Source organism: Amblyomma maculatum, chromosome 1 (genome assembly GCF_055883805.1).
Source record: "Amblyomma maculatum isolate TAMU_Amacu chromosome 1, ASM5588380v1, whole genome shotgun sequence".
Taxonomy (NCBI): Eukaryota; Metazoa; Arthropoda; class Arachnida; order Ixodida; family Ixodidae; genus Amblyomma; species Amblyomma maculatum.
In genome coordinates, this window is record NC_139344.1 from 254,740,824 (window position 1) to 254,755,286 (window position 14,463).

General features: G+C 46.1%; 1 protein-coding gene across 3 annotated transcripts in view; it reads left to right on the plus strand.

Annotated features, from left to right (window-relative positions):
- Positions 1 to 1,205: 1,205 nt before the first annotated feature.
- Positions 1,206 to 14,463, plus strand: part of LOC146206265 (uncharacterized) — a 77,722-nt gene continuing 64,464 nt past the window's right edge. The window contains exons 1-5 of one of the 3 annotated variants that reach the window (XM_084590882.1): positions 1,206 to 1,325; positions 2,327 to 2,515; positions 9,056 to 9,142; positions 12,581 to 12,811; positions 13,612 to 13,869. In XM_084590882.1, coding sequence (XP_084447008.1) covers positions 1,260 to 1,325; positions 2,327 to 2,515; positions 9,056 to 9,142; positions 12,581 to 12,811; positions 13,612 to 13,869 — 831 coding nt within the window. In that variant the 5' untranslated portion in view covers positions 1,206 to 1,259. Of the gene's footprint in view, positions 1,458 to 1,928; positions 2,226 to 2,326; positions 2,516 to 9,055; positions 9,143 to 12,580; positions 12,812 to 13,611; positions 13,870 to 14,463 lie in introns of those variants that run through there. The other 2 variants (XM_084590883.1, XM_084590884.1) reach the window with 2 other exon arrangements.

Below are 14,463 nucleotides of genomic sequence, written 5' to 3' on the forward strand. Positions count from 1 at the left end.
CGTATTTCTTCATCTTGCCTTATTTACAACTGAAGGTTCTCATATCAAATTACAAGACCGCACAGTGAAGCAACCGAGCAACCCTGACTAGCTTGCGTTAAAAACGTTTCTCCCTTTTAATGATTATTATTACAACGCCAAATATTACAATACATTGATGTGGTTGTTTCGCTCTATATATGCGATCTCCGTGTTCGCGAGGGCCGTAGTCGGGATGCCCGCGCAAAACACTTCAAAGCTATATCCTCTCAGTTTGGCTGCTTAGTGGCCTGAGCACACGAGTGCTATCAGAGGTGAGGTTCAAGCTCACCCAGTGGTCAGTATGGAGACAACCTGCTATCGCTGCTCGGCTGCCCGGTGCTCACACAGCCTGTTATTTCAACCTAGACTTGCTCGGCCGGTGTAACACTTACCCGAAAACTGTTACATTAAATGAATCATTGCGACCTTGCAGTCGAGGAACCAAATGGCGTGCTTTTTCCGTCAGGATTTTTTTCTCTTGCATTTTTAACCATGCGGCGCATTTTGCACTCTTTTAAGGCCACCGATAAAACAACAAGCATGCCACATTTTCTCACCGGAACATTTGAACACCCTATCATGGCCCTCGCGAACGAGATCGCAGTAAAACTTTAGGAGAACGCTTGCATGGATTAGATATATTTTGCGTGTTTGTGCGCTGATCGCAGACCAATTAAGGAAGACGGCGGTAGCCTGTACACTCTTGAAATTACCTGGCATATCACTGCACTGTATATCCAGTAAACACGAAGTCAGTGCGCCCGCCCGCTGGCATACCGTTTAAAAATTCATTTCGTTTGGTTGCATATTGATTTTATTCACGGATACATATATGCCAACTTTCACGGTTGCCACTATGCAGCTTTGTCCTGTGAAATCTTTTTCGCTTGTCCTTTGCAGCTCTCGCTAATCACCGTAATGGAACTCCTCAACAGGCACCTTACTGCCCAGCTGTGTCATGTGTGTTTGAAGATCGCACTGTCATGATCGTGACGAGGTTTGTCATCCCCGCACTATGGATGACGTTGGCGTAGCTTTCTTGCAACCCCTTCCGAGTCTCACCGCCGCCTTCCATTTCACAGTTAACACACAAGCGCACGATACTAGGCAGCTGCTATAGTTCGGATTATTTCGCCAGCCGCTGCTTCGACGTACCGAAACGGACCGCCACGCTATCTTTCCAGTGCCGCCCGACTCGCGGCTATCTTCGTCGTCGCCAACGGCAACCGCAATATCGCATGGAAACAGTTCCGCCTCCGGACGACACCCGAGTGCAGTTCGCGGCAGAAGTCGTCCAGTTGACGGTGAGTGGATTTGACGAAAATCATGTTCTGTTTCGAGTTTGTTTCTAATGCCGAATATCATTAGTTGGTGCGGAGCGCCTGAGTACGTGTGCTGGAATCCAGTTCCAGGAACGGTCGCTGCGCACTTTCTAGGTTAGCAGTATTCGTGTTTTCCTACATGTGGACATAGTTCCGTAATGCAAGCTGAAACAGCTTGCATCACTGGCTTTTGACCACTTTGCTTTGTGAATGTGCCGAACGGGGTATAGAATTGAGACAGAAATGTGCGGTACTGCCTCTTAGACCACTGATCGGTGAATACTATACGGAGTTTTTTGTGGCGGACACGAGATACGGGGTATTTAGAAATTAAGAGGTTTGCATCGCTTCCTTCTCTCGAAGCTTCGAGGAAAGAAAACATGCAAACAGACACGGTTGTCATAAGGTGTATATTATCTTTATTTTGTTCACTTTGATGTGTTTGCTTCTCGTTAACGAGAAGGAAGTGGCTGCTTTGCACACGGCACGGAGCGACTGCTGCGACCGATTGATAACCCTGCTATGCGCTTTCAGGGAGAAAATAACAATAAAAAAACACACTTCAGAATATGGCGTCGCCTACACTGGAGGGCCGCTCGCGTTGCTCTTACATTTCAGTAATCGCGGTGGTTTGCGTTTTCGCTGATTCAAGGGAAGGTGTATGCGCGTCTGACAGCCGCCCACAGGTTTATTGCAGCGATGCGCATTTAGAGGAAGGCATGCATGAATGTGCCCGCACCAAAATTTGTTTGTGTTGCCTTTTCAAGTACCTGTGCACTCTTACGCGTAGACACTGCGTCGTTTATATGGGCCTAACAATGTACTAAGTCCACTGCCTAAAGCGAAGAATTTTATTGCAGGGAGTGCGTACTTCATTCCAGGGTATAATGTGGATATTTTTTTTCCTCTGTCACTTATTTCCGTCAGGTCGTTCTTAATAGCCGTTTTCGTTTACGTGCATCCGCCTTTCTTTTTTTATCCAGGCAGCTACCATGGACTGCAAAAACGTCAACTGCAGTGGCCGAATCGAGGCAAAGGGCTCTGACCTTTATGGCGTTTGTCCAGAGTGCCGCTCACTAAACTGTTTTAAGTGCAGCGCAATTCACCCTGGATTGTCGTGCAGGCAATACCAGCTCAGAATCCGAGGATCAACATCCCCAGCGAAAGCACCGGTGAGAAACGAGGGCGCTATTACCTCGACCTTTCAACCCATTGGGGCCTAAATGGGGAAGTCTGATATGCGAACAATCATTTCCTTTTGCTGCTTTTACACGTACTGTCGCGAGCATTGCGTGATGTGGGAGTGCGTAGCAAAGCTGCGTTCCACACCGCCTAACGGAACGTGGCCGCCCTGTCGTCTATTGCAGGCAGCTCTATCTTCACCCCTATCCATCGAGATGCATGATTAGATAGGCACTGGATGAAGTCCCGCTTCGATTGGTCGCTTACCTAGACTGCCTAAGCAGCTGTGTCAGCCACTGATACCGCTGTCAGTGCAGCTTGACGGCACATTGTGTTGAACTTTGTCCGCTTGCAACTTATTTTCCTTTCCTTTGGCACGACCTGTGGCCTGCGTACATGCCATTTCTATCTGCTTCCTGCATGACCGCTTGCTGTATTGACGTGCAGCATATGGCTTTTTCGCGTTAACTCGGCCACGACATATAGCGCGCTTCCATTTACACCAAACCATCCGCAATCAGTGAGTGTCGTCAAATTCTCAATCTCAATTTCCTTTACGTGAACTCACGTGAGCCCGGAATTTTATGCTAGCTACACAACGCGCAGTTTTATAAGCTTTGTACCTTTTCAGGCAATTTAAAGATGCGTCTGTCATTCAACATTGTTAAAGAATTTTGAAAATACAGCGCTGGAATCTCACTTCGCTTATTTTGTAGCGAAAGCTACACTGCGGTAGGCTTTTAAGACCTCGGGTGGCCGCAGCTACTTCGTGAAGAGGCGTAGCTACGGTGTCCTCATAAAAAAAAAAAAATCAGCCTGCCACGACATTTGAATTCACGTTACCCCTATGCCACGGGCAGCAGCTGCCAACTCGTGTCGCTTCTTTCATATGGAAAGTTGATATCAGAATCAGCCTGCCAGAACCGTTTGCATTCTCGTTGCCCCTACGACACGCAGGCACGTCCATACGGCTTGGTTGAAGCGTGACTTTATATGTGGGCTGGTATCTTACGATCTCGCGTCATACCATTAAAGGATGAGCTTAAGTGTCCTCAACAATGTAGCACCCTACACTGATAGGGCGTGATAGGGGAATAATGTAGCAGGCAAAAGAAGCTTCCGCTGTTGCTTTCGCAATTGAACTAGGATTAACTAGAGCTAAACCACAACTAATTTTCCCTTTCTGGATTTTAATTTTATATATTTTATTTCATTCTATATTAAAACTTTTAAATTTATATTTCGCTTGGGTAGCGCAATGAATGGTGCACCTTGGCAAGGACACAGTGCACCGTAGCCTAGCACATTGGGAATTCCCCGCACTATTGCTCGTGGCAAACTCTGCAATTTCTCCCCATTTAAATATCTTACCCTTTTATATCGTGTTATCGCAGCAAACGCCGCTGTCGCATTCCAGCCGTTTACATTGGACTTTTTATAGCCTCCATTTTCCCTTCGTTCATTGAAAGCATTTCATGACTTTCGCCATCTCGCATACGAGTCGCTCTCTGGCGCTCTTTGCCCTCAGACGCCTCTACGCCAATAAACACTATTGTCATGTTCCTACGCGCCTGTCCAGGAGTGCGCCAAACGCAATCATGTTGTGCGCGTCATCTTGAGTGATCCAGACCGCCCTTACCTTTTGTAGTGCTGCAAAGAGTTTCCTAAACGGAGTACAATTTGTGTCGTAGTAGATTTAGTGAATATGAGCGGCGGGAAAGTCGAGATAAAGGAGAAAATATGAAAGGACCAGTGCTCTGAGCATTGATATTCTGCAAAGAGTGGAGGCCATGACTTATTGCTTATTTTCTAATCTACGTTAATGAGGCAATATAAAAGGGTATGTTTCACAGCATATCTACAAAATCCACTGTGAACAAAAGCTTTTTCAACCGCAGTTGTCAGTGCTCAGTGACAAGCAAGTATATCATGATCGTTCACGGAATCTGAGATATCGGTACAAATATCTCTGAAGCGTTCCTCAACATCGACTAATATAAAACATATGTGCACGTCATATCACTCTAATTGGCGGGATGCAGTACCTAGCATTAATTGCCGAGCGCACGTTAATTGTGACGTCGGACCACCACGAAAGAAAACAATTGGTATGCATTATTTTCCTCAATACAGTAAACAAACGCATTCAGTCATATCGCAGGTTCCATTAAACGAACAGAATTAACAATAGAACATGCTGTTCATTAAAAGCTACGAAGTGCTCACCGGAACCTGACATCTGACACCTTTCCCCTGCCATTGGTTGTCATTGGATCTGGTTCATTACGGTTAGAATTCAAATATTTTTTACTAGTCGCCTTTTATGCATTTGTGACGGCTAGTCTTCCTTTTAGTAAAATATGCGGAATTAAAGCTTTGAAAACTAGTAACGTGGGAGAGAGAATGCGTTTTTTTAGCCTGATCCGCAGGCCGTCGTCTGAAGTCTGAGTTGCTCATATCGCCCAACACGTCGGCGATATGGGCAATGAGCGGAGGTCTCGGTACTGAGCTAAGTGCTGCAGGAAGAGCGGCCCAGCTGTCCCAAAAATAGGGCACGTGAGTTGTAGGGACATGCGTTGCAGTTAGTGTGGTGACTGCAGGGCACGGTGGTAGGAGCTTGTGTGTGTGTGTGTGTGTGTGTGTGTGTGTGTGTGTGTGTGTGTGTGTGTGTGTGTGTGTGTGTGTGTGTGTGTGTGTGTGTGTGTGTGTGTGTGTGTGTGTGTGTGTGTGTGTGTGTGTGTGTGTGTGTGTGTGTGTGTGTGTGTGTGTGTGTGTGTTGTCACGGTAGCCTCAACGCTTCAAAATATGCAGGTTGTATATGTCACAAGGTAGATGAAATGTTTGTGCACTTATCTGATAAGAGGTGTAGTAGGGGCGGGAGGGAACTGGTGGGTGGGTCGATGTCTTCTGTGTTTTTGGTCGGTAGCCCGCTCATCCTTGGTCGTAATCATCCTGCCCTGTAAAGGGCTGCTGGGGGACGTGTCACGAGCCAGGACATGCATCCGTTCATTCTACTCCCGGTAACCGGGAGCCCATTCCACAAGGACGTGCAGGTTTGGATGTTGATGAAAGTACGTGTTTGGCCCAGCGTGAATGTCCTAATAGCGTCATCATCATCATCAGCCTGACTATACCCAGTGCAGGGCGAAGGCCTCTCCCATATTTCTCCAATTAACCCGGTTCTGTGCTAGCTGCATCCACTTGACCCCTGTGAACGTCTTAACCTCATCCGCCCACCTAACTTTCTGCCGCCCCCTGCTACGCTTTCCTTCCCTTGGAATCCAGTTTGTTACCCTAAGCGACCATCAGTTATCCTCTCTTCGTACTACATGTCCTGCCCATGCCCATTTCTTCTTCTTAATTTCCGCTAGACTGTCGGTAACTTGAGTTATTTCTCTGACCAACTCTGCAAGCTTCTTACCTCTTAATGTTACCCCTACCATTTTTCGTTTCATAGCCCTCTGGGTTGTCTTCAACTTAAGTAAAACCATCTTGGTTAGCCTCCACGTTTCAGCCCCATAGGTGAATACAGGTAAGATGCAACTGTTGTATACGTTCCTCTCGAGCGATACCGGTAAGCTGCTAGTCATAATCTTCGAGTGCTTGCCAAATGCGCTGCATGCCAATCTTATTCTTGTTATTTCCTTTTCATGGTACAGATCTGCGGTTACTACCTGTCCTAAGTAGACATATTCGCCTACTACTTCCAGTACTTCGCTACCTAATGTAAACTGCTGTTCCTTCCCGAGATTTTCAAGCCTACCTTTCTACAAGCCTACCAATAGCATATTAGTGGGGAAATGATGGAGAGCTTTCTGACTGCCCTAGCGGGCATTTGAAGGTGTTAGTTCTGTGAATGTGGCGAAGGATCTCTTCAACGATGGCTTGTTTAGGCCGATACTGGATGAGCAACATCAGTGTTGCGTGAACCAGTATCGGCCAACACCAACACGCTTGATCCCAGTAGACTGGGATCAAGCGTTTTTAAAGTTTTTAGATTCGTAGACGACTTTTTACTGGTTTTAGACATCAGCTCTTGATTTTACGAGCATGATGTTTTTAATACACTCATTATTTTTCGTAAGTGTCTTAATCCATTAACTTTGACTCACGAACTTCCAGAAGGTGGGCAATTCGGTTTTTAGACTTAAAAATTATATTTTCTGATAATCATTTGTGTTGGGCGTATGAACCCCGTTCTAAGAAGCCAGTACTGCAGGTTCATTCGGCTCATTCTAAGCTGTTAAAAAGAGCCGTAGTTACCCCTTGTTTTAAGAATGCCCTAAAAAATTCCTGTGAGCACCTAACTGACATTAGTTTCGCCCTGCAATTATCGAGATTAGCGGCCGTTGGCTACCCGATCCATATGCTGGTTTCTGTTGCTGAAGGCTTGCTAAGGCAGGAACGGAAAAACAAAAATAACCAACAACCTGATGACTTGAACAAGCAGAAAAAAACAGTTGTAATCACGTACATTCATATCCTGTCGCATAATCTAAAAACGATCGCACAACGTTCCAATGTACGAGTAGCCTTCTCAGCTCCGTGTAAGCTGTCAATGCTTAGTCGCGTCAGTCATCCCGTGACCGAGCCAACTGGTGCTTGCAAAACTAAACATAAGGACAGATTTGTTGACTGTACTGAGGAACTAGTTTACGAGATTCCTCTGTCATGTGGGAAAGTTTATGTAGGGCAAACGGGGTGATGCCTTAATGAAAGATTAAGATAACACAAAAATGATGTGGAAAATTCCAAGGACCGTAACCTGCCTCTTCACTGCCTCACATGCACTAAGCAACGTAAAACAGAATGCAAACCCCTTTTCGATAAATGCAAATCTTACCAGAAAAATAAAGACCGCACCACAAGAGAAATTATTGAAGCCGAAAGAATTTTGGAGCTTGGGGACCGATGCATTAGCACTCCTTCCCATGCGTTATCGGACAAAGAGCTTGCGTTCTTGGCAATGCGTAAAAAGAGATAACTGGCTTTGGTTTCGGCATGCGCATTGCATCTGTTTTATCTGTTTTTCTGTCGCGCTTCAAGCCATGTATATATGCTTGCCAACTTCTGGAAATAAAATCAGTTGTCAGTCAGCGCTGTGTTTGTGTCCTTCTGATCTTCGTCCTCGTCCTTCGCGCTGTTGTTCCAAAATGTATTACCAACTAGCCGGCACCTCAACGCTTGTTAACCAGTGTGATGACGAAGTTCCTGATGGAGTGTGCCAACAGGCGAAGTCGTATAGTGTTGTAGTCAGCAGAAGTTGCACCTGTGTAGTAGGCGTCATAGGATGGGTTCATGATATAGCATGTTCTTGGTTCTCGATGTACCGACGTACCGAATCCCTTTCCTGGTTCCGAGTTGAGGGGTACAGCAGGTTGCTGGCGCGAGGTAGATTGTCCCGTGGAGTTCGAAAATCAGGGATTTGTCAGACTTAAATCGGGAGATATGGAAGGCGGCCAAGCGGTGGCGCTGAGAGTCATGATGGGCGGAGGTCTTCTTTCTTCTCTGGTGCTCTGTGCAAGGCAGTCTGTTGAATGAGACAGCTGCGTTTTCCGAGACACCTAGCTCCGCACGTAAGCATTTGCGGATGGCTGTTGAAAATGTTACTTTTTTTTTTCTGATGGAGTAATGGGTAATCATCATTCATGAGAGCACAGCTGCTTCGACAATCTTGTAGAGCTTGTGTTTGTCTTTTAATGAATCATAAACGCATGCATACAACCATTTTTTTTTTCTTAGCTGTGTTTGTCCTCACTAATTTTGGCGCTGCAATTCTACTGCTCTAATTGATGTCACTGGCACACGGTTCTATATCTTGTCGAGCTCCATGTTTTGCGACATATGACAACTGACAAAGCGGCTCTGACGCGTCGTCATAGCCGTAGCTGGAATTGCGTCGCAGCCGAAGGGCAACATATGATGGGGGGATTTAGATGTGGGGCGGCGCCGTACTAGTGTAACAGAATGTAAAATTCCTGGCACATAAAAATACGTTCACATAGAGGATCCAGGTTAGAACGAGAGAAAGATGGCGGCACAGTATGAAAGAGCCAGACGAAGGCAAGTCCCCTTGTCGAAACATTGGCTCGGTTTGAGAAACGAGGCAACCCCTCAACCCTTGTTCAGTGCTCCTTCATACACATACGATGAAGCAGGTACAGGCGCATATAATTTGCGCGGAGATTGAAAATTTCTAGCAGCTCTCGTGACCGGGAGTAAAGGCGCCGAACTGCAGATCTTTCGTCCGTGCGATACATAACCTACGTTTTAGCTGTAAGATCGGTCTGAAAAACTGTTCCTCGCTAACAGAAATGTGTGAAACCATCGAATTGTCGGAACGTTTTCAATTCTTTTAATCATGTATTTGTAGCCGTTGAGTTAAGCACACGTCAGCACTGTATGGAAGATTTAGGCGGCTGTTTAACGAGAACTTGGGCAGGACAAAGCGTAATCAAATTGGCGTAATACGGTACGGCTGCGTGCATTGTTATGCTGCTCCCTGGAATGTGAGAAAATTCTCTCTGCAGGCGCCGAAGAGCACAGCGTCTCCATCGCCTTCCACTTCTGCGCTTGAAAAGTCTCCAAGGCAAGCACCGACTCCCGTGCCATCGCCTGTGAGTTTGAATTGTGTACTGATACGCAGTGCTAGCAACTTACAGAACATTCCTGATATTTTTTTTTTCAGGCTTCGCTTCTAATCTGCGTCGTAATTACCACCAAAGGGATAATTTGACATTTCAAGCGACACCTCCGCGAAGACACACAAGCATGCTTATACCAGCTCATCGCATATATCTAAATAATCTTTATCACAAATCACAAATATATATTGCACATCCCTAACGTGAAGTGGTATAATTCCTCGTCAGTGACGATTATATTCAGCTTTAAATTGCTAATATTCCATCTATGTTTCGACATAGTGTATGCACGAGGAGCGCGATATCTGTGTGCCATTCGCGGTACGTTATCCTCGTATTGAGATCGCTAGTAAATAAGTTTGCCTGAGTCAGACAAAGTAAACAGGGGTGGAAGGGAACCATTAGTACGCCAGCCAGAATTTCGAAAACATTAACTGGCGGACTGGGGCTCTTTTTTTTTCACCCTTTTCATTTTGTTTTGTTTTAAAAACCTCTACTGGAGTATTCGCCTGCCATAAAGTGCCACCGAAAATGTGCAGCTAACCATGCAGTGAAAAACGATTTATTGTCCCAAATAAGCCTGACAACACTTAGCAACTGCCGACCGCTAAAGCGCTATGCTGAATGAAATGAGTGGCCCTATCATGTATGCCTGCAGAACCTGCAGCGGCGTAGACGTGAAGGATGCATGTCAAACAGTCGTATTCACTTCAGGAAACGCAGATACTTTTTTGTTTTTGTATATGATAAAAAAAAATTGTTGCACATATAGTGCACTGGAAACAATCCTGTGAAGCACATTTTGTAAGTCATTTATCAATATTCAACCCTGGGTTAACCAAAAAGCAAATCATCTGTATTTCGCTCACGTACAAAACCACAGCATATGGCTGTGATTTTGTACTTGCAGCGCTTCTTCTCCCTCGTTATAAGAAGCTTTCTGGAGCAGTGGCAGTACATTTTCTTCTCCCTTTCATCTTCTTATTTACTGGCATTGGGCGCTAAGGATGACGACGAGGACTCAGACATTGAACAATGAAAAACTGTATATATCAAAATAGCATGATTACAGTGAAGACGGACAAAACTTTGGAGAATTACTTCGAGCCGCCGAAGCTCTCCCAGTCAGAGGCTCACGACGAGAACCCTTAGATTCCCCTTAATCTCTCGGCTCATCGCCGATTGGGCAAGCCTTCTCATGGGCAAGCCTTCTCATGGGCAAGCCTTCTCATGGGCAAGCCCTCTCATGGGCAAGCCCTCTCATGGGCAAGCCCTCTCATGGGCAGGCCTTCTGGCACAGCAGTAGCCTGTAGCTGCTTAGATAGGCGGGACCGCCGTTTTTCCAGCGGATCCCACGTGACCCGGTAATAGTGCGCAAAGCAAAAAAAAAAAAAAAAAAACACGCTAAATAGTATGCGACGCTGGTATGACGTGACCAGACTGAATACAAAACAAGAAAAATTAACAATAAAATTCGTGTCTGCGCTGGCACACACGAACTGGCAAAGCACAGGGCAAGGAAATCGAAACTCAATAGCATACGCGCACAGACGTCACTCGATCCAACACAAGTAGCGGAAGCACAAACGAACTGTGACGAGAGCGTCTACGTTCGGCCTCTCATCATTGCGGCGCAGGTCAACCGAAGCCGAAGTGCACACGCAAAAACAGAATGGCCCTCATCCCTCTGTTTCCCACGAACGGCGCTGCCTGACCGAAACCGAAATGTTTTAACGAGAGCGAAACCACCTCCGCGCTGCCATTTAGACCCGGTCAGCTCAAGCCAATAACGGGCGAAAATTTAAATCTTCCCTGCTCAGCGCGTTACTTATGGGACCGCACCGAAGTAACCGTGAGCCGGCGGAAAGACGAAAAGGGGCGGTTAACCGGATGTTTACACTATTTAAAACGTGGTGCGTGTTTCTGGCTTCGCTCGCGCGAGCCAGGATGCCGTTTCTGACGCGATGCCTTCGTGGGATCCGTACCCTCGACCGGCCAGAAATGTACGTTTTCAGCGAACGGGGGAGAAGAGGGGTGTGGGGATGGCACAGGCATGGAACCATTCTTGTGAAGTCTAACATAAGAGCACGCACTCTGAGAGGACCGAGTTCACGTTTTCATCGCGATATATTTCTCTTGTCGTAATTATGCCCGGCCCTTCTGCGCGAGACCCGAACGACGCGACCGCGACGACACACGGTTTGCAGGGCTACGAGAAGACTTATTTCCCCCGATGCCTGACGATCTCGATCTTGGTGACTCTACAGTGCCCGTATACACGGACGCGACTGTACGGAAATACGAAATATTTTGCGTATTAAAAAAAAAAGTATTTTTTTTTCTATAAGTGTTCTGATTATAATTTTTGCAACAGTTTATCTTCCTGGCATATTTAATTGGTGCCCGAAAGGGATGTGCATGCTTTGCTGAACACGTGGGGAGGCATGGAAGGGGTCGACGCACTGTGTAGTACGTAATAGGGATCTCGCATCGGTTTCCCCTTGGGCACGCTTCGATGTTCGGCTATAGAGCTCATTTCCAGTCGCACTGAAGCATACAATATGCGAACGATATGCTAAGGAGCTCGTTAAAGGCTCTGGTCAGTGCCTAGAGAAAATTTATAATTAATAGGAAGGACGAACGGCTGACCGTACAAAAGCCCATGCCCAAATAAAAAAAAACTTTGCAGCTCCCTTCCACTCATTTCTGGGCACACCACTCATGCGTTGCCCTTGTACATGTAATCTCCTCCGATCACGCGTGATACAGAGCATAAATACGCCGAGATAATTGCAGAATCAATGTTTGACAAAATATTCATCGCATACATATTTATCAGCTGCCTGCTATGCAGGAGGCCTGCTGAAAGAAACTTGCGAAACTTGACCTAACGGCAAAAGAGCCCGAAATTTCTGTCGCCTTCATGCAGCATTGGCAAATAATGATTTTAATTTCACTCTGTTTGTTCTGTGCCGGAATTTTGTTGCTCTTCTGCATTTAGAATTATCAAATTTAGGTCAACATAATTATGTTTCAATATTGTTTTAAGGTTGTGTTTTTACATTTTTGGAAAAGATACCATTACAGATGAAATCCTGGTAGTGCTTTCGTCTAGCGTTTTAATATTTGGGAGCTACATGATTACTTAGCCGGAGGTTCGACGTAAATGCGGGATTATCCAAGCACCTTGTAAGAAAATATTAGCAGCAAGACAGGTGGGCACATGAAGAACAGTGCCAGTTATAATACAATATTTGGTTTGCTAAGTGTCGTCCCACCATGAATTTCGACTGCTGAAGCGCTGAGATTGGCGGAGACACTTTCTGATCCTGTCGTCTAGATGCTCACGGCGCCAGCTCTTAAGTTCTGGCGTTATGCAGCCATTCATTTGTGTTTCGTTTACTTTTTTAGGTGGTTGCAAATGGTGACGATCCCCCTGAAAAGCTAGTCCAGTGCAAGGTTGCCGGCTGTGATGGTCAGGGTTTCGTCGACAAGGAAGCAACCATGTTTCGTTGCCCTGTTTGTAGTCACTACAACTGTCTGAAGTGTGAGGCCGTTCACGAATCTATGACGTGTGCGGAGTACCAGGACAACAAGGACAGCGTAGCTCCACCTGTCCGCAAGCCCAACCGGCAGTCGGAGGTAAGCAACTGCAATCACGGGACTCCTTTCTTCGAGCTGGCTGCATGCTTTCTCGGAGCATGAAGTGTTTACAGGAAAGCATTTTCATATAACGTGATATCAGGAGTGGTCAGCGTAAGCAATGTTGCCGTGAGGTTGAATATATGTCAAGTTCTTCGGCTGACCATATGCTTTCTTGTTCGATATAAATTATCTTCATTGCACATGTATCATTACTAGAGCCACCTAAGGCAGATGGTAGTCAATAGATGTGAAAGAGACTTTCCGTAACGTTCGGATACCGCGCACTTCAGGCCATGTTCAGCGGGTACACGCTGGATGCAAGCGCGCAAACTTTATATGCTGCAACATCCTGTCCAGTGCTGCTGGAAAGTCTACTTCTATCTTTTGCCGTCGGGAAAATGTTGCAGCAGTGAGGCATCATGGCGGCTAGTACACTGTGGAAGGCAATTGAAACGGGCTTGCATGGATTAGAAACCTGAGACATCACTCATTTGGATGCTGGCTGGCATAATGAAAACTTGTGTAGCTACTGTTAACATAGTGCAACCAAGAAAAAATGGCAGCGGTGAACCATACTGGCGCGAAGATTGCGTGTTTTCTTGGTTTGCGTCCCTCACAGCCTATAGGCGGTGAAATAAGGCAAGTTTCCAATTCAGTATTGTGTGAACGCGATGACGCAGTATAAAATAAGACTCAATGGGCGCATACAATCTTTAGCGCTTTACCTGTGCAATGCATCGACAGCGTGCGCGGAAAGTAAATTCTGCGACCTGCAGCGGCTTCGAATTGTATTGCAGGAGGATAGCGAAGATGTCGAGGATGAAGATGAACAAGAGCTGGAGGCTGCAGACGACGATGCAGAAGGGATGATCGTGGAGTGCCGCTACGAGCAGTGTAAAGGCTATGCATACGTGTTCAAGACGGCGACGGTGGCCCAGTGTGAGCTGTGCAAGCACTGGACCTGCGTCTCATGCAAGGCTTGTCACGAGTCGCAGTCTTGCGCTCAGTACAACGGCATCGATGTTCCAGAGGAAAATACAGCACCGGAGTCCATGGTATGAAATGTTACATAGGCGTATACACGTAGCGGTACTCGCGTGGCATGTTACTAATCTGTACAGTGTTTCATCCACCCCTTATCAGTCCTCCGCGACGCTGTAAGCTAACTATGCAACTTCGTTCACTGAAGGACTGCGAGCTCACCTCTGTTCAAGAGGCAGGCACATATGTGCTACCTACTGTTAAATGCGTTCTGTAAGCCATACAGTAAAGCCGTTTTAAAAGAGGTTCACACATTCCATCTGCGCGGTGAACAAAAACCACCTACCAATTAAAACGCAAGTTGTTCACTCTCAGCTCAGTTTCCTTTCCTGATAGTGACAGTTGATGCTACATCTTATGAAAATATAATGGACTTGAGCGCCTACGTCGAGAGTAGAGCCTGTTTTCTTAAGCATGCAATTCTCTCTGCTTGGTCGCGTGAAAAACAAGCATACTTTCGTCGCTTACAAGATTGAATGTAACAAAGGGCAAGATTATATATTTGAAATTAAAATCAAATCAAGTCTAATTTTATTTTCCAGCTATAAAGTGGGTGGTCACCTGCTCTAAAAGCTGCACAGTCAGCTTGACGAAGGCCCAGGAAACCA